General features: G+C 42.8%; 1 protein-coding gene across 1 annotated transcript in view; it reads left to right on the forward strand.

The window, feature by feature from the left end:
* The window catches only part of LOC112254529 (transcription factor SOX-13), a 72536-nt gene that overhangs the window by 24795 nt on the left and 22092 nt on the right, over positions 1-25649 (forward strand). Inside the window, exons 2-10 of the mRNA XM_042324433.1 lie at positions 12378-12597; positions 14606-14714; positions 15217-15303; positions 15810-15982; positions 16508-16576; positions 16679-16790; positions 19162-19235; positions 23372-23534; positions 25221-25349. Of these exons, the coding sequence (XP_042180367.1) occupies positions 12379-12597; positions 14606-14714; positions 15217-15303; positions 15810-15982; positions 16508-16576; positions 16679-16790; positions 19162-19235; positions 23372-23534; positions 25221-25349 (1135 nt within the window). The 5' untranslated portion in view covers position 12378. The remainder of the gene's footprint in view (positions 1-12377; positions 12598-14605; positions 14715-15216; positions 15304-15809; positions 15983-16507; positions 16577-16678; positions 16791-19161; positions 19236-23371; positions 23535-25220; positions 25350-25649) is intronic.

Consider the following 25649-nt stretch of genomic DNA (forward strand, 5'->3'; position numbering starts at 1 on the left):
GACGCATACCAAAGCTCGCCCTCGCCCTCCATTTGGAAAATCTGACCATAATTCTATCTCCCTGATTCCTGCTTACAAGCAAAAATGAAAGCAGGATCACCAGTGACTCGATAAATGGTGTGACGAAAGAAACATACAGGAACTCAAATCCTTCTGTTCACCTGATTTAGAATTCCTCACAATCAAATGTAGACCGCATTATCTACCAAGAGAATTCTCTTCGATTATAATCACAGCCGTATATATCCCCCCCCAAGCAGACACATCGATGGCTCTGAACGAACTTTATTTGACTCTTTGCAAACTTGAATCCATTTATCCGGAGGCTGCATTCATTGTAGCTGGGGATTTTAACAAGGCTAATCTGAAAACAAGACTCCCTAAATTTTATCAGCATATCTATTGCGCAACCAGGGGTGGAAAAACCTTGGATCATTGTTACTCTAACTTCCGCGACGCATATAAGGCCTTGCCCCGCCCTCCTTTCGGAAAAGCTGACCACGACTCCATTTTGTTGATCCCTGCCTACAGACAGAAACTAAAACAAGAGGCTCCCACGCTGAGGTCTGTCCAACGCTGGTCCGACCAAGCTGACTCCACACTCCAAGACTGCTTCCATCACGTGGACTGGGATATGTTTCGTATTGCGTCAGATAACAATATTGACGAATACGCTGATTCGGTGTGCGAGTTCATTAGAACGTGCGTTGAAGATGTCGTTCCCATAGCAATGATTAAAACATTCCCTAACCAGAAACCGTGGATTGATGGCAGCATTCGCGTGAAACTGAAAGCGCGAACCACTGCTTTTAATCAGGGCAAGGTGACTGGTAACATGACCGAATACAAACAGTGCAGCTATTCCCTCCGCAAGGCTATCAAACAAGCTAAGCGTCAGTACAGGGACAAAGTAGAATCTCAATTCAACGGCTCAGACACGAGGCATGTGGCAGGGTCTACAGTCAATCACGGACTACAAGAAGAAATCCAGCCCAGTCACGGACCAGGACGTCTTGCTCCCAGGCAGACTAAATAACTTTTTTGCCCGCTTTGAGGACAATACAGTGCCACTGACACGGCCTGCAACGAAAACATGCGGACTCTCCTTCACTGCAGCCGAGGTGAGTAAGACATTTAAACGTGTTAACCCTCGCAAGGCTGCAGGCCCAGACGGCATCCCCAGCCGCGCCCTCAGAGCATGCGCAGACCAGCTGGCCGGTGTGTTTACGGACATATTCAATCAATCCCTATACCAGTCTGCTGTTCCCACATGCTTCAAGAGGGCCACCACTGTTCCTGTTCCCAAGAAAGCTAAGGTAACTGAGCTAAACGACTACCGCCCCGTAGCACTCACTTCCGTCATCATGAAGTGCTTTGAGAGACTAGTCAAGGACCATATCAACCACCCTACCTGACACCCTAGACCCACTCCAATTTGCTTACCGCCCAAATAGGTCCACAGACGATGCAATCTCAACCACACTGCACACTGCCCTAACCCATCTGGACAAGAGGAATACCTATGTGAGAATGCTGTTCATCGACTACAGCTCGGCATTCAACACCATAGTACCCTCCAAGCTCGTCATCAAGCTCGAGACCCTGGGTCTCGACCCCGCCCTGTGCAACTGGGTACTGGACTTCCTGACGGGCCGCCCCCAGGTGGTGAGGGTAGGCAACAACATCTCCACCCCGCTGATCCTCAACACTGGGGCCCCAAAAGGGTGCGTTCTGAGCCCTCTCCTGTACTCCCTGTTCACCCACGACTGCGTGGCCACGCACGCCTCCAACTCAATCATCAAGTTTGCGGACGACACAACAGTGGTAGGCTTGATTACCAACAATGACGAGACGGCCTACATGGGAGGAGGTGAGGGCCCTCGGAGTGTGGTGTCAGGAAAATAACCTCACACTCAACGTCAACAAAACTAAGGAGATGATTGTGGACTTCAGGAAACAGCAGAGGGAACACCCCCTATCCACATCGATGGAACAGTAGTGGAGAGGGTAGCAAGTTTTAAGTTCCTCGGCATACACATCACAGACAAACTGAATTGGTCCACTCACACAGACAGCATCGTGAAGAAGGCGCAGCAGCGCCTCTTCAACCTCAGGAGGCTGAAGAAATTCGGCTTGTCACCAAAAGCACTCACAAACTTCTACAGATGCACAATCGAGAGCATCCTGGCGGGCTGTATCACCGCCTGGTACGGCAACTGCTCCGCCTACAACCGTAAGGCTCTCCAGAGGGTAGTGAGGTCTGCAAAACGCATCACCGGGGGCAAACTACCTGCCCTCCAGGACACCTACACCACCCGATGTTACAGGAAGGCCATAAAGATCATCAAGGACAACAACCACCCGAGCCACTGCCTGTTCACCCCGCTATCATCCAGAAGGCGAGGTCAGTACAGGTGCATCAAAGCTGGGACCGAGAGACTGAAAAACAGCTTCTATCTCAAGGCCATCAGACTGTTAAACAGCCACCACTAACATTGAGTGGCTGCTGCCACACACTGACACTGACACTGACACTGACTCAACTCCAGCCACTTTAATAATGGGAATTGATGGGAAATTATGTAAATATATCACTAGCCACTTTAAACAATGCTACCTTATATAATGTTACTTACCCTACATTATTCATCTCATATGCATACGTATATACTGTACTCTATATCATCGACTGCATCCTTATGTAATACATGTATCACTAGCCACTTTAACTATGCCACTTTGTTTACATACTCATCTCATATGTATATACTGTACTCGATACCATCTACTGTATCTTGCCTATGCTGCTCTGTACCATCACTCATTCATATATCCTTATGTACATATTCTTTATCCCCTTACACTGTGTATAAGACAGTAGTTTTGGAATTGTTAGTTAGATTACTTGTTGGTTATTACTGCATTGTCGGAACTAGAAGCACAAGCATTTCGCTACACTCGCATTAACATCTGCTAACCATGTGTATGTGACAAATAAAATTTGATTTGATTTGAAATAAAAAAAAGTGGTCAGCAAATGCTGAACTACAGGACTGTTTTGCTAGCACAGACTGGAATATGTTCCAGGATTCCTCAAACAGGCAATGGCATTGACTAAGGATTGTACACACCATCAGTATCGGATTGGCAGGGCTTCATCAATAAGTGCATCGCCCATGACGAGCCTCCCACTGTAAACTACCATACGTACAAATGACACTGAAACCAGAAGCCATGGATTACAGGCAACATCTGCACTGAGCTGAAGGGTAGAGCTTCCACTTTCAAGGACGCTAACCCGGAAGCTTCAAAGAAATCCTTCTATGCCCTCTGATGAACCATCAAACAGGCAAAGCGTCAATACAGGACTAAGATCGATTGTACTACACCAGCTCTGACGCTCATCGGATGTGGCAGGGCTTCACATCAACACCAAAGGGAATCACAGCCTAAGCTGCCCATTTGTGCCCTAACAGCCTCCCAGATGAGCTAAACTACTTCTATGCCCTTTCCCACCTGGCAAATGACACTGAGAATGCATGCATGAGCACAGCTGTTCCACACCATAGTGAAGCTCATCAATAGGCTAAGGACCCTGGGACTGAACACCTTCCTCTGCAACTGGATAAGACCTTTAAACAGGCCCCCAGGTGGTTTGTTTACATCTGCCACGTGTAAGGGGCGATCATGCGGTGCATGCTCAGTCCCCTCCTGTACTCCCTGTTCACTCATGACTGCATGGCCAGGCATGACTCCAACACCATCATTAAGTTTGCCGATGACACAACGGTGGTAGGCCTGATCAACAACGAAATAGTCTATTTCGTGGCCAGGTCTCTGACCTGCATGGGTCCTCAGATCCAAAAAGTTCTACAGCTACACCATCGAGAGCATTATTGCCTGGTATGGCAAATGCTCTGCCTCTGACCGCAAGGCACTACAGAGGGTAGTGCGTATGGCCCAGTACATCACTAGGGCCAAGCTTCCTGCCATCCAGGACCTCTACACCAGGTGGTGTCGGAGGAAGGCCCTAAAAATTGACAGACTCCAGCAACCCTAGTCATAGACTGTTCTCTCTGCTACCACACGGCAAACGGTACCGGAGCACCAAGTCTAGGTCCAAGAGGTTTCTAAACAGCTTCTATCCCCAAGCCATAAGACTCCTGAACATCTAATCAAATGGCTACCCGGACTATTTGCATTGCCCCCCCCTCCCTACACAGCTGCTACTCTCTGTTATTATCATCTATACATGGTCACTTTAATAACTCTACCTACATGTACATATTACCTCAACTAACTGTTGCCCCCGCACATTGACTCTGTACACAGGTGGGTATCGGTACAGTCTCGCTATTGTTATTTTACTGCTGCTCTTTAATTACTTGTTACTTTTATTTCTTATTCTTACTTGTATTTTTTTAAACTGTATTGTTGGTTAGGGGGTCGTAAGTAAGCATTTCACTGTAAGGTCTACACCTGTTGTATTCGGTGCATGTGACTAATACAATTTGATTTTGATTGCATGTAACTCCCTTCCATCTCAGATTGCTCAAGTGAACAGCAAACCTGGTTTTAAAAAACAGATAAAGCAACACCTCACTACACCTCTCCCCTGTTTACCTAGATATGTTGTGTGTATGTACTGATATGTTGGCTGTGTGATGTTTAAAATGTATGTTGTTCTGTCCTTGATGTTCTTGTCTATTAATGTTCTGTATTATTTCATGTTTTTTGTGGACCCCAGGATGAGTAGCTGCTGCTATCGCAACAGTTGATGGGGATCATAATAAAATACCCCCCAAAAACTCTCACACTTCCTGCCACCAACACCCCCTACAGAGAAAAAGCATCACTCCTTAAGCATCACTCATTACGAACAGTCAAATGAACAGAGTATTTGAGGTGAAGGGCTTTGAGGTGTGCAGAGGGAGGGGACTTGAGTGGATTGTAAAGGTTGTTGTCACAGGCATTATTGCCCATCCTCTATGTTCAGGAAGTTCAGACTTTATCATCCCCCGCCCCCTCATATATCCACCCTATGGCTTGTAATCTGTGGTGTTGAGAACTAGAGTTCCCCGTCCAACACATTAAAAGCTCTGTAAAGCCATTGGTGAATGTATTAGGTCGCTCTCTCTCTCTACTCACTCACACTCTCACTCAATTCAATTCAAGGGCTTTATTGGCATGTGGAAACATGTGTTAACATTGCCAAAGCAAGTGAGGTAGATAATATATAAAGTGAATATATAAAGTGAAATAAACAATAAAAATTAACAGTAAACATCACACATACAGAAGTTTCAAAACAATAACATTACAAATGTCATATTATATATATATATATATATATACAGTGTTTTAACAATGTACAAATGGTAAAGGACACAAGATAAAATAAGCATAGATATGGGTTGTATTTACAATGGTGTGTGTTCTTCACTGGTTGCCCTTTTCTCGTGGCAACAGGTCACAAATCTTGCTGCTGTGATGGCACACTGTGGAATTTCACCCAGTAGATATGGGAGTTTTTCAAAATTGGATTTGTTTTCGAATTCTTTGTGGATCTGTGTAATCTGAGGGAAATATGTCTCTCTAATATGGTCATACATTGGGCAGGAGGTTAGGAAGTGCAGCTCAGTTTCCACCTCATTTTGTGGGCAGTGAGCACATAGCCTGTCTTCTCTTGAGAGCCATGTCTGCCTACGACGGCCTTTCTCAATAGCAAGGCTATGCTCACTGAGTCTGTACATAGTCAAAGCTTTCCTTAATTTTGGGTCAGTCACAGTGGTCAGGTATTCTGCCGCTGTGTACTCTCTGTGTATGGCCAAATAGCATTCTAGTTTGCTCTGTTTTTTTGTTAATTCTTTCCAATGTGTCAAGTAATTATCTTTTTGTTTTCTCATGATTTGGTTGGGTCTAATTGTGCTGCTGTCCTGGGGCTCTGTAGGGTGTGTTTGTGTTTGTGAACAGAGCCCCAGGACCAGCTTGCTTAGGGGACTCTTCTCCAGGTTCATCTCTCTGTAGGTGATGTTGTTGTGGAAGGTTTGGGAATCGCTTCCTTTTAGGTGGTTATAGAATTTAACGGCTCTTTTCTGGATTTTGATAATTAGTGGGTATCGGCCTAATTCTGCTCTGCATGCATTATTTGGTGTTCTACGTTGTACACGGAGGATATTTTTGCAGAATTCTGCGTGCAGAGTCTCAATTTGGTGTTTGTCCCATTTTGTGAAGTCTTGGTTGGTGAGCGGACCCCAGACCTCACAACCATAAAGGGCAATGGGCTCTGACTGATTCAAGTATTTTTAGCCAAATCCTAATTGGTATGTTGAAATTTATGTTCCTTTTGATGGCATAGAATGCCCTTCTTGCCTTGTCTCTCAGATCGTTCACAGCTTTGTGGAAGTTACCTGTGGCGCTGATGTTTAGGCCAAGGTATGTATCGTTTTTTGTGTGCTCTAGGGCAACAGTGTCTAGATGGAATTTGTATTTGTGGTCCTGGTGACTGGACCTTTTTTGGAACACCATTATTTTGGTCTTACTGAGATTTACTGTCAGGGCCCAGGTCTGACAGAATCTGTGCATAAGATCTAGGTGCTGCTGTAGGCCCTCCTTGGTTGGTGACAGAAGCACTCTCTCACTCTCTCACTCTCTCACTCTCAGGTTTAGAGCCTTGGCTTCTGGCAGGCAGGTGGCTTTGTGTAGAGACATAATGTGAAAGGGGGAATGGGGGGGACCTCTAATCACTATGCACTCTGCATTTTCCCCTCTGTTCCCGGGTCGGTCGGCACATTCCGCTGGCATTGTTATCTGCACTGTTTCCTGCAGCCCGCGGCTTTTGTCCGTCTCTCGCCCATTGTCCCGGCTTCCTTTGTTCCCTCAGTCTAACAATGGCTTTTGTCTCTCTCACACACACACACACACACACACACACATACACACATACACACATACACACATACATACATACATACATACATACATACATACATACATACATACATACATACATACATACATCACGTCATTAAAACTCGTTTTTCAACCACTCCACACATTTCTTGTTAACAAACTATAGTTTTGGCAAGTCAGTTAGGACATCTACTTTGTGCATGACACAAGTCATTTTTCCAACAATTGTTTACAGAGATTATTTCACTTATAATTCACTGTATCACAATTCCAGTGGGTCAGAAGTTTACAAACACTAAGTTGGAAAATTCCAGAAAAGGATGTCATTGAATTAGAAGCTTCTGATAGGCTAATTGACATAATTTGAGTCAATTGGAGGTGTACATGTGGATGTATTTCAAGGCCTACCTTCAAACTCAGTGCCTCTTTGCTTGACATCATGTGAAAATCAAATCAAAACAATTCAGCCAAGACCTCAGGAAAAAAAATTGTAGACCTCCACAAGTCTGGTTCATCCTTCGGAGCAATTTCCAAACACCTGAAGGTACCACGTTCATCTGTACAAACAATAGTACGCAAGTATTAACACCATGGGAACACGCAGCCGTCATACTGCTCAGGAATGTCTCCTAAAGATGAGCGTACTTTGGTGCGAAAAGTGCAAATCAATCCCAGAACAACAGCAAAGGACCTTGTGAAGATGCTGGAGGAGACTGGTACAAAAATATCTATATCCACAGTAAAACGAATCGTATATTGACACAATCTGAAAGGCCGCTCAGCAAGGAAGAAGCCACGGTTCCAAAACTACCATAAAAAAGCTAGACCAGGGTTTGCATCTGCACAAGGGGAAAAAGATTGTACTTTTTGGAGAAATGTCCTATGGTTTGATGAAACAAAAATAGAACTGTTTGGCCATAATGACCATCGTTATGTTTGGAGGAAAAAGGGGGAGGCTTGCAAGCCAAAGAATACTATCCCAACCGTGAAGCACGGGGTGGCAGCATCATGTTGTAGGTGGTATTTGCTGCAGGAGGGTCTGGTACACTTCACAAAATAGATGGCATCATGAGACAGGAGAATTATGTGGATATATTGAAGCAACATCTTAAGACATCAGTCAGGAAGTTAAAGCTTGGTCTCAAATGGGTGTTCCAAATGGGCAATGACCCCAAGCATACTTCCAAAGTTGTAGCAAAATGGCTTAAGGACAACAAAGTCAAGGTATTGGAGTGGCCATCACAAAGCCCTGACCTCAATCCTATAGCAAATGTGTGGGCAGAACTGAAAAAGCGTGTGCGAGCAAGGAGGCCTACAAACCTGACTAAGTTACATCAGCTCTATCAGGAGGAATGGCCCCAACCTATTGTGGGAAGGTTGTGGAAGACTACACAAAACGTTTGAACAAAGTTAAGCATTTTGAAGGCAATTCTACCAAATACTAATTGAGTGGATGTAAACTTCTGACCCACTGGGAATGTAATGAAAGAAATAAAAGCTGAATTAAATCATTCTCTCTACTAATATTCTGACATTTCATATTCTTAAAATAGTGGTGATCCTAACTGACCTAAGACAGGGAATCTTTATTTGGATTAAAGGTCAGGAATTTAGAAACTGAGTTTAAATATATTTGGCTAAGGTGTGTGTGAACTTCCAACTTCAACTGTATATACAGTACCAGTCAATTTTGGGGACACCTACACATTCAATGGTTTTTCTTTATTTTGACTATTTTCCACATTGTAGAATAATAGTGAAGACATCAACAATATGAAATAGCACATATGAAAGCATGTAGTAACCAAAAAAGTGTTAAACAAATCTAAATCTATTTTAGATTTGAGATTCTTCAAAGTAGCCACCCTTTGCCTTGATGACAGCTTTGCCAACTCTTGGCATTCTCTCAACCAGCTTCATGAGGTAGTCACCTGGAATGCATTTCAATTAACAGGTGTGCCTTGTTAAAAATGTATTTGTGGAATTTCTTTCCTTAATGCATTTGAGCCAATCAGTTGTGTTGTGACAAGGTAGGGGTGGTATACAGAAGATAGCCCTATTTGGTAAAAGACCAAGTCCATGTTAAGCAAAGAGAAGCGAGAGTCCATCAGCACTATGATGAAACTGGCTCTCGTGAGGACCGCCACAGGAAAGGAAGACCCAGAGTTACCTCTGCTGCAGAGGATACGTTCATTAGAGTTACCAGCCTCAGAAATTGCAGTCCAGATGAATGCTTCACAGAGTTCAAGTGACAGACACAGCTCAACATCAACTGTTCAGAGGAGACTGCGTGAATCAGACCTTAATGATCGAATTGCTGCAAAGAAACCACTACACCAATCATAAAAAGAGACTTGCATGGACCAAGAAACACGAGCAATGGACAGTGTAAATCTGTCCTTTGGTCTGATGAGTCCATATTTGAGATTTCTGGATTCAACTGCTGTGTCTTTGTGAGATGCAGAGTAGATGAATATGTGGTTCCCACCATGAAGCATAGAGGAGCATGTGTGATGGTGTGAGGGTGCGTTGCTGGTGACACTGTCTGATTTATTTAGAATTCAAGGCACACTTAACCAGCATGGCTACCACAGCATTCTGCAGTAATACGTCATCCAATCTGGTTTACCCTTAGTCTCACTATCATTTGTTTTTCAACAGGACAATGACCCAAAACACACCTCCAGACTGTGTAAGGTCTATTTGAACAAGAAGGAGAGTGATGGAGTTCTGCATCAGATGACCTGGCCTCCACAATCACCTGACCTCAACACAACTGAGATGGTTTGGGATGAGCTGGACTGCAGAGTGAAGGAAAATCAGCCAACAAGTGCTCAGCATATGTGGGAACTCCTTCAAGACTGTTGGAAAAGCATTCCTCATGAAGCTGGTCGAGAGAATGCCAAGTGTGTGCAAAGCTGTCAAGGCAAAGGGTGGCTACTTTGAAGAATCTCAAATATTAAATATATTTTTGATTTGTTTAACACTTTTTGGTTACTACTTTCCTTCATGTTTTTGAGCCAATCAGTGGTGTTGTGACAAGTTTGGGTTGGTATACAGAAGATAGCGCTATTTGGTAAAATACCAGGTCCATGTTATGGCAAGAACAGCTCAAATAAGCAAAGAGAGAGTGCCAAGACTGCAAAGCTGTCATCAAGGCAAAGTGTGGCTACTTTGAAGAATCTAAAATATATTTTGATTTATTTAACACTTTTTTTGGTTACTACGTGATTCCATATGTGTTCATTGATAGTTTAGATTCATTCACTATTATTATACAATTTAGGAAATAGTAAAAAATAAAGAAAAACCCTTGAATTAAATTTTTGACTGGTACTGTATACAGTGGGGCAAAAAAGTATTTAGTCAGCCACCAATTGTGCAAGTTCTCCCACTTAAAAAGATGAGGCCTGTAATTTTCATCATAGGTACACTTCAACTATGACAGACAAAATGAGAAAAAAAATCCAGAAAATCACATTGTAGGATTTTTAATGAATTTATTTGCAAATTATGGTGGAAAATAAGTATTTGGTCACCTACAAACAAGCAAGATTTATGGCTCTCACAGACCTGTAACTTCTTCTTTGTCCTCCACTCGTTACCTGTATTAATGGCACCTGTTTGAACTTGTTATCAGTATAAAAGACACCTGTCCACAACCTCAAACAGTCACACTCCAAACTCCACTATGGCCAAGACCAAAGAGCTGTCAAAGGACACCAGAAACAAAATTGTAGACCTGCACCAGGCTGGGAAGACTGAATCTGCAATAGGTAAGCAGCTTGGTTTGAAGAAATCAACTGTGGGAGCAATTATTAGGAAATGGAATACATACAAGACCACTGATAATCTCCCTCGATCTGGGGCTCCACGCAAGATCTCACCCCGTGGGGTCAAATGATCACAAGAACGGTGAGTAAAAATCCCAGAACCACACAGGGGGACCTAGTGAATGACCTGCAGAGTGCTGGGACCAAAGTAACAAAGCCTACCATCAGTAACACACTACGCCGCCAGGGACTCAAATCCTGCAGTGCCAGACGTGTCCCCCTGCTTAAGCCAGTACATGTCCAGGCCCGTCGGAAGTTTGTTAGAGAGAATTTGGATGATCCAGAAGAAGATTGGGAGAATATCATATGGTCAGATGAAACCAAAATATAACTTTTTGGTAAAAACTCAACTCGTCGTGTTTGGAGGACAAAGAATGCTGAGTTGCATTCAAAGAACACCATACCTACTGTGAAGCATGGGGGTGGAAACATCATGCTTTGGGGCTGTTTTTCTGCAAAGGGACCAGGACGACTGATCCGTGTAAAGGAAAGAATGAATGGGGCCATGTATCGTGAGATTGTGAGTGAAAACCTCCTTCCATCAGCAAGGGCATTGAAGGAGTGGCTTCGTAAGAAGCATTTGAAGGTCCTGGAGTGGCCTAGCCAGTCTCCAGATCTCAACCCCATAGAAAATCTTTGGAGGGATTTGGAAGTCCGTGTTGCCCAGCAACAGCCCCAAAACATCACTGCTCTAGAGGAGATCTGCATGGAGGAATGGGCCAAAATACCAGCAACATTGTGTGAAAACCTTGTGAAGACTTACAGAAAACGTTTGACCTCTGTCATTGCCAACAAGGGGTATATAATAAAGTTTTGAGAAACTTTTGTTAATGACCAAATACTTATTTTCCACCATAATTTGCAAATAAATTCATAAAAAATCCTACAATGTGATTTTCTGGATTTGTTTTCTAATTTTGTCTGTCATAGTTGAAGTGTACCTATAATGAAAATTACAGGCCTCATCTTTTTAAGTGGGAGAACTTGCACAATTGGTGGCTGACTAAATACTTTTTTGTCCCACTGTATATGTGCACTTTTCGCCCTGTGTGTTCTGTTTGTTTTGTTCTCCTGTTTGTTTTGTTCTCCTGTCTGGCGTGCTTTCTTTCCTCCTGCAGCGGAGGAGGGGAAAAAACACAGCTGAAGTCGGAGAATTTTAGAGTTCATTAAGGTTCAACCTCTCTCTCTAGCTGCTCTCTCCACCTGACTACACTCATCTCTCTCTTTCTGTCTTTTGTTTCTTTCCCTCTTCATGCTTGTGGGTGTGTATGTGTGATGTGCAGTCTTTACCTTGTCATGATTAACTTTCCCTGACACCTACAATGTCTCCCAGACTAGAAGCTAGGATTTCAAGCTAAAGGTACAGTTGTGTTTATTCACAGTATGTCCTCTGTTCCCTATGCAAAGCAGTGGCCATATACACACCCACACCAAAGTTCAGAGACCCAGAGATAGTCACACCTGGAAAGGCTTTTGGTCTCATTACAGCTATTACAGACAGATAAAGGTGATCACACTCTGTGTGTGTGTGTGTGTGTGTGTGGTCAGCTCCAGATGTGCAGTAAAGTTAATGCAGTAATGGACTACCTATTCACCTGTACTATTATTCACTCTTTTCCCTTTTCCCAACAGAATGGTTGAGCCCAGTCCCCCAGTGTTGCATCTCCATGCCAACGGTGATGTCAGCATGGTGGGCATTGGTGTGAAGCAGGAGGAGGAGGAGTCTGGAGGGGAAGGGGGAGGAGCCAAAGCTGAGCCGCGCTCCTCTCCTGCCTGTGATTGGTCAGGGCATCAGCCAATAGCGAGACCGGAGTCTAGACAGCTGACTCCTCCCCTCTCCCGCTCACCCTCAGTAAGAGAGAAACTCCTCCCATTTCTATATTTTAATATATTATTTTGTTTATCTAGGTGTGCTGTTCACCCTGTTAGTCCCCACCTATACAGTTGTGGCCAAAAGTTTTGAGAATGACACAAATATTAATTTTCACAAAGTCTGCTGCCTCAGTTTGTATGATGGCAATTTGCATATACTCCAGAATGTTATGAAGAGTGATCAGATGAATTGCAATTAATTGCAAAGTCCCTCTTTGCCATGCAAATGAACTGAATCCCAAAAAAACATTTCCACTGCATTTCAGCCCCGCCACAAAAGGACCAGCTGACATCATATCAGTGATTCTCTTGATAACACAGGTGTGAGTGTTGACGAGGACAAGGCTGGAGATCACTCTGTCATGCTGATTGAGTTCGAGTAACAGACTGGAAGCTTCAAAAGGAGGGTGGTGCTTGGAGTCATTGTTCTTTCTCTGTCAACCATGGTTACCTGCAAGGAAACACGTGCCGTCATCATTGCTTGCACAAAAAGGGCTTCACAGGCAAGGATATTGCTGCCAGTAAGATTGCACCTTAATCAACCATTTATCGGATCATCAAGAACTTCATGGAGAGCGGTTCAATTGTTGTGAAGAAGGCTTCAGGGCGTCCAAGAAAGTCCAGCAAGCGCCAGGACCGTCTCCTAAAGTTGATTCAGCTGCGGGATTGGGGCACCACCAGGCCAGAGCTTGCTCAAGAATGGCAGCAGGCAGGTGTGAGTGCATCTGCACTCACAGTGAGGCGAAGACTTTTGGAGGATGGCCTGGTGTCAAGAAGGGCAGCAAAGAAGCCACTTCTCTTCAGGGAAAACATCAGGGACAGACTGATATTCTGCAAAAGGTACAGGGATTGGACTGCTGAGGACTGGGGTAAAGTCATTCGGTCTGATGAATCCCCTTTCCGATTGTTTGGGGCATCCGGAAAAAAGCTTGTCCGGAGAAGACAAGGTGAGCGCTACCATCAGTCCTGTGTCATGCCAACAGTAAAGCATCCTGAGACTATTCATGTGTGGGGTTGCATCTCAGCCAAGGTAGTCGGCTCACTCACAATTTTGCCTAAGAACACAGCCATGAATAAAGAATGGTACCAACACATCCTCCGAGAGCAACTTCTCCCAACCATCCAGGAACAGTTTGGTGACGAACAATGCCTTTTCCAGCATGATGGAGCACCTTGCCATAAGGCAAAAGTGATAACTAAGTGGCTCGGGGAACAAAACATTGATATTTTGGGTCCATGGCCAGGAAACTCCCCAGAGCTTAATCCCATTGAGAATTTGTGGTCAATCCTCAAGAGGCGGGTGGACAAACAAAAACCCACAAATTCTGACAAACTCCAAGCATTGATTATGCAAGAATGGGCTACCATCAGTCAGGATGTGGTCCAGAAGTTAATTGACAACATGCCAGGGTGGATTGCAGAGGTCTTGAAAAAGAAGGGACTACACTGCAAATATTGACTCTTTGCATCAACTTCATGTAATTGTCAATAAAAGCCGTTGACACTTATGAAATGCTTGTAATTATACTTCAGTATTCCATAGTAATATCTGACAAAAATATCTAAAGACACTGAAGCAGCAAACTTTGGAAATTAATATTTGTGTCATTCTCAAAACTTTTGGCCACGACTGTAGACACTTACACAGATCAGGTTGTAGTATGCTTATCAAAGGCTGGCTTGCTACAGTTTGTTAGCTTTCTAAACGCACAGCCAGACAGTAGGATTGTTGAGCGTCTGCCAGATGAGAGTACTTAGCACCTCTCAACAGATTGCTTGCCGTAATTTGCAAAACAAGTTTAAACCAGTTCTGCATATAGAAATGGGCAAAAATGATGGCCGTCAGTCGCTCACCGGTGGGTGGTCTCTATAACATACTGCTCCGACAGCAAGTGAACAAATGGCGATTGAACAGCCCCCTTCTGTACAGACTGACAATTGTTCTGGTAAGTTTTCTCCTTAACCCTGTTTTTCCCTGTCCTTGGTAGGAGGGCTCTCTGGGTAAGGAACAGTCTCAGAGTCCTGTGGGGATGAAGGGGGGCAACAGGGGGTCCGACCACCGACCAGAGGGACACAAGCAGCCCACTGTCAGCGAAGGTATGGTACACCTCGTCAGCTCCCCAGTGTAATATGTTTCTAATCATTACATTGCTCTTTGGAGATCTCTCCTGAACATTGATAGAGGTAAATGTGAAGGATTTTCAGTGGATCACATTAAGACTGAGGAGGCTAGATGAGTTTACCTTAGCTCTCAGTATGCTCAAGTTTGTGCTCCTAATCATTGGCTACAGGATTACATTGAATTTCTAATGTCTGTTTTTCTTATTTGAGAGAGTTTGCACAATGTACTTTCCTATTGAAATCCTTAAAGTAGCAGACCTTGAGATTTGTTTTGAAATATTGATTCAAACGCATGTGTGAACTCACTCACTCACTCACTCACTCACTCACTCACTCACTCACTCACTCACTCACTCACTCACTCACTCACTCAACATGCACGCACCCCAGACACATGCACACACCATTTAACTCTGTCTGTTCATATAATATGGCGACTGAACAACAAAGTAAAAACTCATCCATGTCCTGTTGGCAGTCATGCCCACCATAGAGAAGCTGCTGAGTGTCGACTGGAGGGAGAAACTTCTGGACAAAAGCTTCCTGGGAGGCAATCACTTGAAAGGTGAGCTCTGACCCCTCATCTTTACCTCTCATCCTTTTACCCCTGACCCCTTTTCTGCTAATCCCTGACCCGTCATCTATACCTCTCACCCCTGACTGGCCCATCAGTGCTCTGTCTTACTTGTCTGTCAGTCTCTGCCTGCCTGTCTCTATATCGAATGGTCTCTATGTATAATCCTGTTTGTACTCATCTCTCTCTAACCACAGTTTTTATGAGTGTAAAGTCATGCCATATAAAGAAATCACGACAAGTGTGATGGAAACAGAAAGTGGCCGTACAATTTTATAAATGTGGCCAGACAATTTGTTTGTTATATTGTGTGGTCCTTCCAATTCGATTTGGAAAAGCATGTGCAGTTTAGGCTACAGGATGGTGAAAGTGCACGTGATGAGCTTGATGCTCCTTTCCAATAAAATCTAGGGTCTTAATTTGTATGCTAGTGACATGATTAGTGCTTAGCTGCCAATTTAACAAATAAAAATGATATTGCGCTCTTGCTCTTTCAGGCACTCCAGAGTCTTTGGCAGAGAAGGAGCTGCAGTTGTTGTTGATGATCAACCAACTGAGTGGTCTGAGGGAGCAGCTGCTGGGAGCCCACTCTGAGCAGAGGAACATGGCCACCCTGCTGTTGGAGAAACAACAGCAGCAGATGGAGCTGGCCAGACAGCAGCAGGAACAGGTGATCCTGACCTTTGACCCCTAATACACACACTTTTAGTTTTTATTTAACCTTTATTTAACTAGGCAAGTCAGTTAAGATTTTTTGTTTGTTACAATGATAGCCTACCCCGGCCAAACCCTGACGACGCTGGGCCAATTGTGCGCAGCCCTATGTGACTCCCAATCACGGCCGGATGTGATACAGCCTGGATTCGAACCAGAGACTATAGTGACGCCTCTTGCACTGAGGTGCAGTGCCTTAGACCACTATGCCACTTGGGAGGCCACTGACCCCTAACCTGGGTTTACCTGGTCTTACCTGAGTGTACCTGGGCTAGACTATATGTTTTTAATGGGCATGTTCCTCCACCCAGACGTTGCTGATTCATGCCATATCTTAAAATGCCTCGATAGGTATTTTGTAACTAATCATATGTTATAGTAATCTGTCAGTCGGTGACAGTCTGACGTGGCACCCAACCATTGGTTAAAGCATGTAACATCTGAGCAGAGGAAGACAACAAATGTGTGTGGTTTATTTCAGATCGCCAAACAGCAGCAGCAGCTGATCCAGCAGCAGCACAAAATCAACCTGCTTCAGCAGCAGATCCAGGTGAGTCCTTTATGCTATTTTTATAACATAATTTTGAAGTAACTTTGGGTTAACTCTGGGTGTGACTGACCTTGTGCCCTCTGTCTGACCTGGTCATAGCAGGTGAACATGCCCTACGTGATGATCCCAGCCTTCCACCCCAACAACCAGCAACTACCTGTCACCTCCGACACACAGATGACCATGCCTCTGCAGCCAATCCCCTGCAAGCCAGGTGAGTCACATCCCGCACCAAACCTCATTTAGACAATCCCCTACAAACCAGAGGGGTCTAATCCGGCCCGTGGGTGGTTTATGTAAAACAATTATATATATATATATATATATATACATACATGCATACATACATACATACATACATACATACATACATACATACATACATACATACATACATACATACATACATACATACATACATACATACATATATATATACATACATACACATATATATATATATATATATATACATACATACACATATATATATATACATACAGTGGGGAGAACAAGTATTTGATACACTGCCGATTTTGCAGGTTTTCCTACTTACAAAGCATGTAGAGGTCTGTCATTTTTATCATAGGTACACTTCAACAGTGAGAGACGGAATCTAAAACAAAAATCCAGAAAATCACATTGTATGATTTTTAAGTAATTAATTTGCATTTTATTGCATGACATAAGTATTTGAAACATCAGAAAAGCAGAACTTAATATTTGGTACAGAAACCTTGGTTTGCAATTACAGAGATCATACGTTTCCTGTAGTTCTTGATCAGGTTTGTAAAAAAAGAAGCAGACCACTGAATATTCCTTTGAGCATGGTGAAGTTATTAATGACACTTTAGATGTTAGAGTTTAATGGAAGTGATTGGAGAAAACTGAGGATGGATCAACAACATTGTAGTTACTCCACAATACTAACCTAATTGACAGAGTGCAAAAAGATAGCCTGTACAGAAAACATGCATCCTGTTTGCAACAAGGCACTAAGCTTATACTGAAGAAGAAAAAAACATGACTGAGTACCACTCTTCATATTTTCAAGCACGGTGGTGTCTGCATCATGTTATGGATATGCTTGTCATCAGCAAGGACTGGGGAGTTTTTCAGGATAAAAATAAACAAAATGTAGCTAAGCACAGGCAAAGTCCTAATGGAAAACCTGGTCCAGTCTGCTTTCCAACAGACACTGGGAGACAAATTCACCTTTCAGCAGGACAATAACCTAAAACACAGATCTACATTAGAGTTGATTAGCAAGACAACATTGAATGTTCCTAAATGGCCTAGTTACAGTTTTGACTTAAATCTGCTTGAAAATCTTTTGCAAGACTTAAATATCTGTTTAGCAAATGATCAACAACCAACTCAAGAATAGAAATAAAAAAACGTTTTATTTAACTTGGCAAGTCAGGTAAGAACAAATTCTTATTTACAATGATGGCCTACCCCGGCTAAACCCTCCCCTAACCCGTACGACGCTGGGCCAATTGTGCACCACCCTATGGGACTCCCGGTCACGGCCGGTTGTGATAGAACCCAGGATCCAACCAGGGTGCGTAGTGATGCCTCTAGCACTGTAGATGCAGTGCCTTAGATCGCTGCGCCACTCCGGAGCCTCCTTGTATTAAATATTGCACAACCCACAAAGACTCAAAGCTGTAAATGCTGCCGAAGGTGTTTTTAATATGTAATTACTCTGGGGTGAATACTTATCAAATTAAGATATTAGTTTTAGGTTTTTCATTAATTCTTATAAAAATTATATCATTTTTCTTCCACTTGGACATTAGAGTATTTTGTGTAGATTGTTGACAAAAAAATGACTATTCAATCAATTTTAATACCACTTTGTAACATAACAAAAAAAATATATATATAGATATAGATGTGTCTTTATTTACTTTTTGGGAGGGGACTAACTCAATATGCTTTAAAATGTCTAAAACCAATTTGAAACTGTGTAGAAATTATAATGGACCTACATTAATACAGTATCTTGACTGTAACGCTAGGGAGCATCAGAAATTATTTATTTTTTGTGTGCAAATTTTAACATTGAGGAAATATAACCAATTTTCAGTGTGGTCCGCCGGACCTCGTTGAAGACCGAATGCAGTCCCCCAGGCTAGACTGAAGCAGATATGTATTTTTACCTAGAATTCCACAGCCCACGTCCCCAATGCAATGCTTTCCAAAAAGGAGGGTTGGTTGGGGCCCATTGGTGGGATGTGACTTTGTTTAGATTACTCAGTGGTTTATTGTAAACACTCAGCCCTCTCATACACCCCCCCCCCCAAAAAAATACATAAATTGGCCCCTCTGTTTTGTTTGTCTTGTTGCTATGTACTGTGTAAATTGTTTGAGCAACGACCAGACGTTCATTTCATACGGTATTGTGGTCAGTAACCTTCTCAGTCAAACCCCCTTTTCCCTGTTCTGCCCTTCAATGTGTTGTGCAGTCAGCATGATGGTAGTACAGATAACGTTTTCTAAATGATGTTTGGATGTTATTGATTTTGTTCCCTTCTGACAGTGATTGTGAAGCTTTCATCTCCCCCTGTTTTCTTTAACAGTGGACTATCCCATGCATCTACTGCAGAACCTTCACTCCGCCCCTATGAAAAGGCCCAGTGGTACCTTCCGACAGGTAGTGATTTTCATCCATATTATACAGGACATATACCTATACTATAGTATACCCTTATTATACTATATTACATACGGGTCCATTGTAACTCAGTTGGTAGAGCATGGCGCTTGTAACGCCAGGGTAGTGTGTTTGATTCCCAGGACCACTCATATGTAAAATGAATGCACACAAGACTGTAAGTCACTTTGGATAAAAGCGTCTGTTAAATATTATTATCACTATACTGTACACATTATACTACACTGTATACATTACACTACACTGTATACTATACTGTGCATATTACACGACACTACACATTACACTAAACTGTATCCTGTACACATTATACTACACTGTATGCATTACACTACACTGTATACTATACTGTGCATATTACACGACACTGTACACATTACACTAAACTGTATACTGTACACATTACATTACATTGTATACTATACTGTACACCAGCCTTTCTTAAAGTATGGGTCTTTGGGTCGCGGACCTGTTAATGGTGGGTCGCGACGTGTCAGCATAAATTGTTAATTATTTAATTAATTACTGGAATTGATTTGGCCAAGTACACCTGCGCTCTCTGTTCAGTGTGCTCTCTGCTTAACAGCGGTCTCTGTTCAGTTCGGCTTCACGAGTGTGAGAGGGATATGCCCGTGTGCTTCGAGGTTTACCGGATCTTATTTCTGCAGTTTTCTTGAAGATTACTCCGCAACACGCACGACGCATCGCTGTCGTTCAAGCCACTGACTTGTTATTCCCACTCTCCATCACTCACCGCTGTCATGAAATGCTAGCCACAAGTTCTGACTGAGCTCAATTATCATGAAACGCATATACAGCGATGAGTTTCTGTCTCTTTCAAACAAACTTATATTGTTGGCATTTTATAACAGGTGATGATACTCATAAATAAGGGAGTACTACAGTAACTAACTCTCATAGTAGTAGATGTGAGTTTCTCTTTCAAACAATCCCCTGGTCTTGTACACAGCTAATAGCTAACATTTGCCAAAGTAAGCTAGCTACTGATGAAGATGAAAAATTATCAGGCCTACTGTACATCTTACTGTTGAAACTATTGTTGAAAAAAATTAGTCTGGGTTGGAACTGTTTCTGTTAATACAATAATAATTGTTATTCTTAACTGGAATAAACTGTTTGAAGCCAGATTATTTTTGAGGCAAACACACTCACACAGTTCTGGGTTGCTAATCTACAGCAGGAAGTGGTCTCCTGCCAGACTGAGAAAGCAGTAGATGTTCAGATCCAGTTTGGCACCACATACCTACTATATGGTATAGTGCCCTAGCACTACAATTTGAGAAGACTTTTAGCACGCTTATAGGAATTCATCAAGCACAGCACTTACACAAATTACTGATTGCCTGAGAGAAAGTTATGATCTAAAGATTGGTGGGGCTTTTTTGTTAAACTTCATTGCGACTTGACATTATCGATCATAGTCTTGCTGGAAAAACTTATGTGTTATGACTTTACACCCCCTGCTATATTGTGTATAAAGAGTTACCTGTCTAACAGAACACAGAGGGTGTTATTTAATGGAAGCCTCTCCAACAAAATCCAGGTAGAATCAGGAATTCTCCAGGGAAGCTGTCTCGGCCCCTTACTTTTTTCAATCTTTACTAACGGCTTTGACACATTGGCTTAGAGTAAAGCCAGTGTGTCTATGTATGCGGATGACTCAACACTATACACATCAGCTGCTACAGCGACTGAAATGACTGCAACACTTAACAAAGAGCTGCAGTTCGTTTCAGAATGGGTGGCAAGGAATAAGTTCAAAAACTAAAAGCATTGAATTTGGGTCAAATCGTTCACTAAACCCCACCTAAATCTTGTAATGAATAATGTGGAAATTGTGCAAGTTGTGGAGACTAAACTGCTTTGCGTAACCCTTGATTGTAAACTGTCATGGTCAAAACATATTGATACAGCAGTAGCTAGGATGGGGAGAAGTTTGTCCATAATAAGGTGCTGCTCTGAATTCTTAACAGTGCTATCAACAAGGCAGGTCCTAATATATAATATGCATGTCAATCTCTTCTGGCTCGAAGTCAATCAATTCTCCACTTTATCACTACTTGTATTTGTGAGAGGTATTGACCCATGCATACCACAAAAGACATGCCACCAGAGGACTCATCACAGTCCCCAAGTCCAGAACAGACTATGGAAGGAGCACAGTACTACATAGAGCCATGACAACATTAGATTTAAGAAACAGATAAAAATACACCTTATGGAACTGCAGGGACTGTAAAGCAACACAAACATAGGCACAGACCCATGCATACAAACACACGATAACATACGCACTATACACACACGTACACATGGATTTTGTGTTGTAGATATGTGATAGTAGAGTAGGGCCTGAGGGCACAAACTTAATGTGTTGTGAATGTATTGTAATGTTTTTAAAAATGTATAACAGCCTTCATTTCACTGGACCCCAGGAATAAGGCAGCAGCTAATGGGGATCCATAATAAATACAAATACTACCCACCTGATTCAAATCATCAACTCATCATCAGGCTTTGATGATTTGACTCAAGTGTGTAGTGCTAGGGCAAAACAAATATGTAGTGCTAGGGCAAAACAAGTGTGCACCCCTTTGGGTCCCCAGGACCAGGATTGAGAACCACTGCACTATACTATATACTACACTATACTCAAGCAATAAGGCACATGGCCAATATACCACGGCTAAGGACTGTTATTATGCACGACGCAACGCAGAGTGCCTGGATACAGCCCTTAGCCGTGGTATATTAGCCATATACCATAAACCCCCGAGGTGCCTTATTGCTATTATAAAAAGGTTACCAATGTAATTAGCAGTAAAAATAAATGTTTTGTCATACCCGTGGTATACTGCGTGATATACCACAGCCAATCAGCATTCAGGGCTCGAACCACCCAGTTTATAATTTACTATACACTATATCAGGGTTATTTGACTCTTACCCTACAAAGTACCTGATAATGAATTGAACTGGTGTCCCAGGTCTAAATCAGTCCCTGATTAGAGGGGATCAATGAAAAAATGCAGTGGAACTGGCTATACTATACACAATACTAAATACTATACACTATACTAAATACTGTACACGATACTAAATACTATACACTATACTTTACAGTAACACCTATGTCCAGATTCAAGCTTTGCACCTGTTCGTTTGCCGAGGGAATAAAATATAAAAGGAAAGCAAATTATGTTAATGTTTCCATAAAGACAGTTCCATGTCTTTCTTTTCTGTATTTTATTCCCTTCCTGAAAATAACAGCTGCAAATATTGCACAGGTGCAAGCCTTATTTTAGCATGGATTTACTTGTATTTTTGTGCAAATGTCATGTTAGTGGCTCAACCCTGAACTATGTATGAGCCTAAAGGGTTCATCATACTGTAATCCAAAACGTGTACACACAGCAGTGTTCTAGAATATTGGACCGTTGGCTTTCATACTTTTCGAATTCTCAACTCAGCTCAAGCAATTTCTCCAACTGTCATCACATTCAAATGAATAGAGGACTCGTACCGGGAGACGGGTTGGTTGGAAGTTGTGGGGAGGTGCACATTTGGCCCTGTGGCCGAACTAATACGCCTCAGCGGACTATGATTTATGCTTAAGAAGCTAGCTCTCTTAGGACTACAGATACAGGCTAGATCTCTTTGAAAACACTGTCAAAACAATGCACTCCAAATTAACAATGGATGTTTCTGGTACACTACACCCCATTCACAATTGTGTGCACAATGCATGCTCTTTCTGAACAGTTGGTTCTCAAGTGGAAAAGGGCATCACATAAATAACTAAACAAAATAATCAGGACAAAGCGAAAGAACAGGCAACAGAAATATTAGATTAAAGAAACACTACAGAGGTGTGAGATGACATTTCTGTCATGCATAACCCTAACATACTCACCCACCTCATACCTCTGTGTGTGTGTTTATTATATTGACATGGATGAGAACTGTACGTTGTGTGTTTTTTAAATATTTACTCAGCGTATAAATATAAGCAGTGTAGTGTATTGTGTTTGTGTGTTTCTGTGTTGTGCTGACACACCCCTGATGGTCTAGTCTTTTGTATCTTTTCCCCTTAGGAAGCCAGCCAGCCTCTGAACTTGACCTCCAAGCCCAAGGGGATGGACATTGGGAACATCACCAGCCCGCAGTCCTTTAAGCTGGGCACGTTGACACTGCAGGGGGGGTACAGACCCAGAGACAACCATAGAGACAGCCCCTCACGACCTGCACTTAACCTGGGTCTGTCTGCACACACACATTAATGCTACACACACACACAACACCTACATACTAGAGGTCGACCGATAACGATTTTTTAACATAGATAACGATTATTGGAGGACCAAAAAATATTTAAAAAAACATATCTTTGACTATTGGATGTTCTTATAGGCACTATAGTATTGCCAGTGTAACAGTATAGCTTCCTTCCCTCTCCTCGCCCCTACCTGGGCTTGAACCAGGGACACATCGACAACAGCCACCCTCGAAGCATCGTTACCCATCACTCCACAAAAGCCGCAGCCCTTGCAGAGCAAGGGGGACAACTACTTCAAGGTCTCAGAGCGAGTGACGTCATCGGTTGAAATGCTGTTAGCGCACAACCTGTTAACTAGCTAGCCATTTCACATTGGTTACACCAGCCTAATCTCGGGAGTTGATAGGCTTGAAGTCATAAACAGCTCAATGCTTGAAGCACAGCGAAGAGCTGCTGGCAAATGCAGGAAAGTGCTGTTTGAATTAATACTTACGAGCCTGCTGCTGCCTACCCCCACTCAGTCAGACTGCTCTATCAAATATCAAATCATAGACTTAATTATAACATAATAACACACCGAAATTAGGTCATTAATATGGTCAAATCCGGAAACTATCATTTCTTGAAAAAAAAGTTTATTCTTTCAGTGAAATACGGAACCGTTCCGTATTTATCTAACAGGTGGCATCCACAAGTCTAAATATTGCTGTTACATTGCACAACCTTCAATGTTATGTCATAATTATGTACAATTCTGGCAAATTAATTATGTTCTTTGTTAGGAAGAAATTGTCTTCACACAGTTCACAACAAGCCAGGCTGCCCAAACTGCTGCATATAACCTGACTGCTTGCATGGAACGCAAGAGAAGTGACACAATTTCCCTAGTTAAAAGAAATTCATGTTAGCAGGCAATATTAACTAAATATGCAGGTTTAAAAATATATACTTGTGTATTGATTTTAAAGAAAGGCATTGATGTTTATGGTTAGGTACACTTTGGTGCAACAACAGTGCTTTTTTTTCGCAAATGCGCTTGTTAAATCATCAACCGTTTGTCGAAGTAGGCTGTGATTCGATGATAAATTAACAGGCACCGCAGCGATTATATGCAACGCAGGACAAGCTAGTTAAACTAGTAATATCATCAACCATGTGTAGTTAACTAGTGATTATGTTAAGATTGATTGTTTTTATAAGATAAGTTTAATACGAACTAGCAACTTACCTTGGCTCCTTGCTGCACTCGCATAACAGGTAGTCAGCCTGCCACGCAGTCTCCTCGTGGAGTGCAATGTAATCGGCCACAATCGGTGTCCAAAAATGTTTATTACCGATTGTTATGAAAACTTGAATCGGCCATTCCGATTAATCGGTCGACCTCTACTACATACCTCCTTCCACTCATGACATTCTTTACCTTCAGGCATGTCAACACTCTGTGTGTGTGTGTGTGTGTGTGTGTGAGAGCTTGTTCCCCCTTTGACTTTAGGACTTATGCTCTATCAGCGAGTCTGTCACCACCCACACTCTCCCTCTGAAACAATAAGTGTACTCTGTTGTCTTGACATTTGCAACACTTTGTCGGTGCCCTGCACATCTGAACATCTGACGATTTGTTCCTTACTTTTCTTCCCTCTCTCTCTCCTCCTTCTCTCTCTCTGCAGGATTTCTGGGAGAGGGGGATGTGGTCACCCAGGCCATCCATGATGCCCAGCAGCTGCTGCGGAGTCATGGGCCGGGCGGAAGAGAGCGGGAGCGAGAGAGAGAGAGCACTGCCAGGATGGTAAGCCATTGTCCAAAGACACACAGACACACACACTCTCAGACCACTGTCCTTGTCAGTCTCTCTTTATGGAGGAGTGTGTAGCCTCCTCTAAACACCCATCACACACACACACACAGGCTGGCAGGCTAAGGGCTGTGGCTGGGTTCAGTTCCAGGTTTAGGGTTACAGGGAGCCGTGGTCTCAGTGGCTATTATAGACTGGAGAATGTCTCAGCTACACACACACACACACACACACACACACACACACACTGAGAATGTCTCAGCCATGTCCTCCAGCAGGAACAACAGCTGCTGTAAACTCACAA

This window comes from Oncorhynchus tshawytscha, linkage group LG07, assembly GCF_018296145.1.
Source record: "Oncorhynchus tshawytscha isolate Ot180627B linkage group LG07, Otsh_v2.0, whole genome shotgun sequence".
NCBI classification, from domain to species: Eukaryota; Metazoa; Chordata; class Actinopteri; order Salmoniformes; family Salmonidae; genus Oncorhynchus; species Oncorhynchus tshawytscha.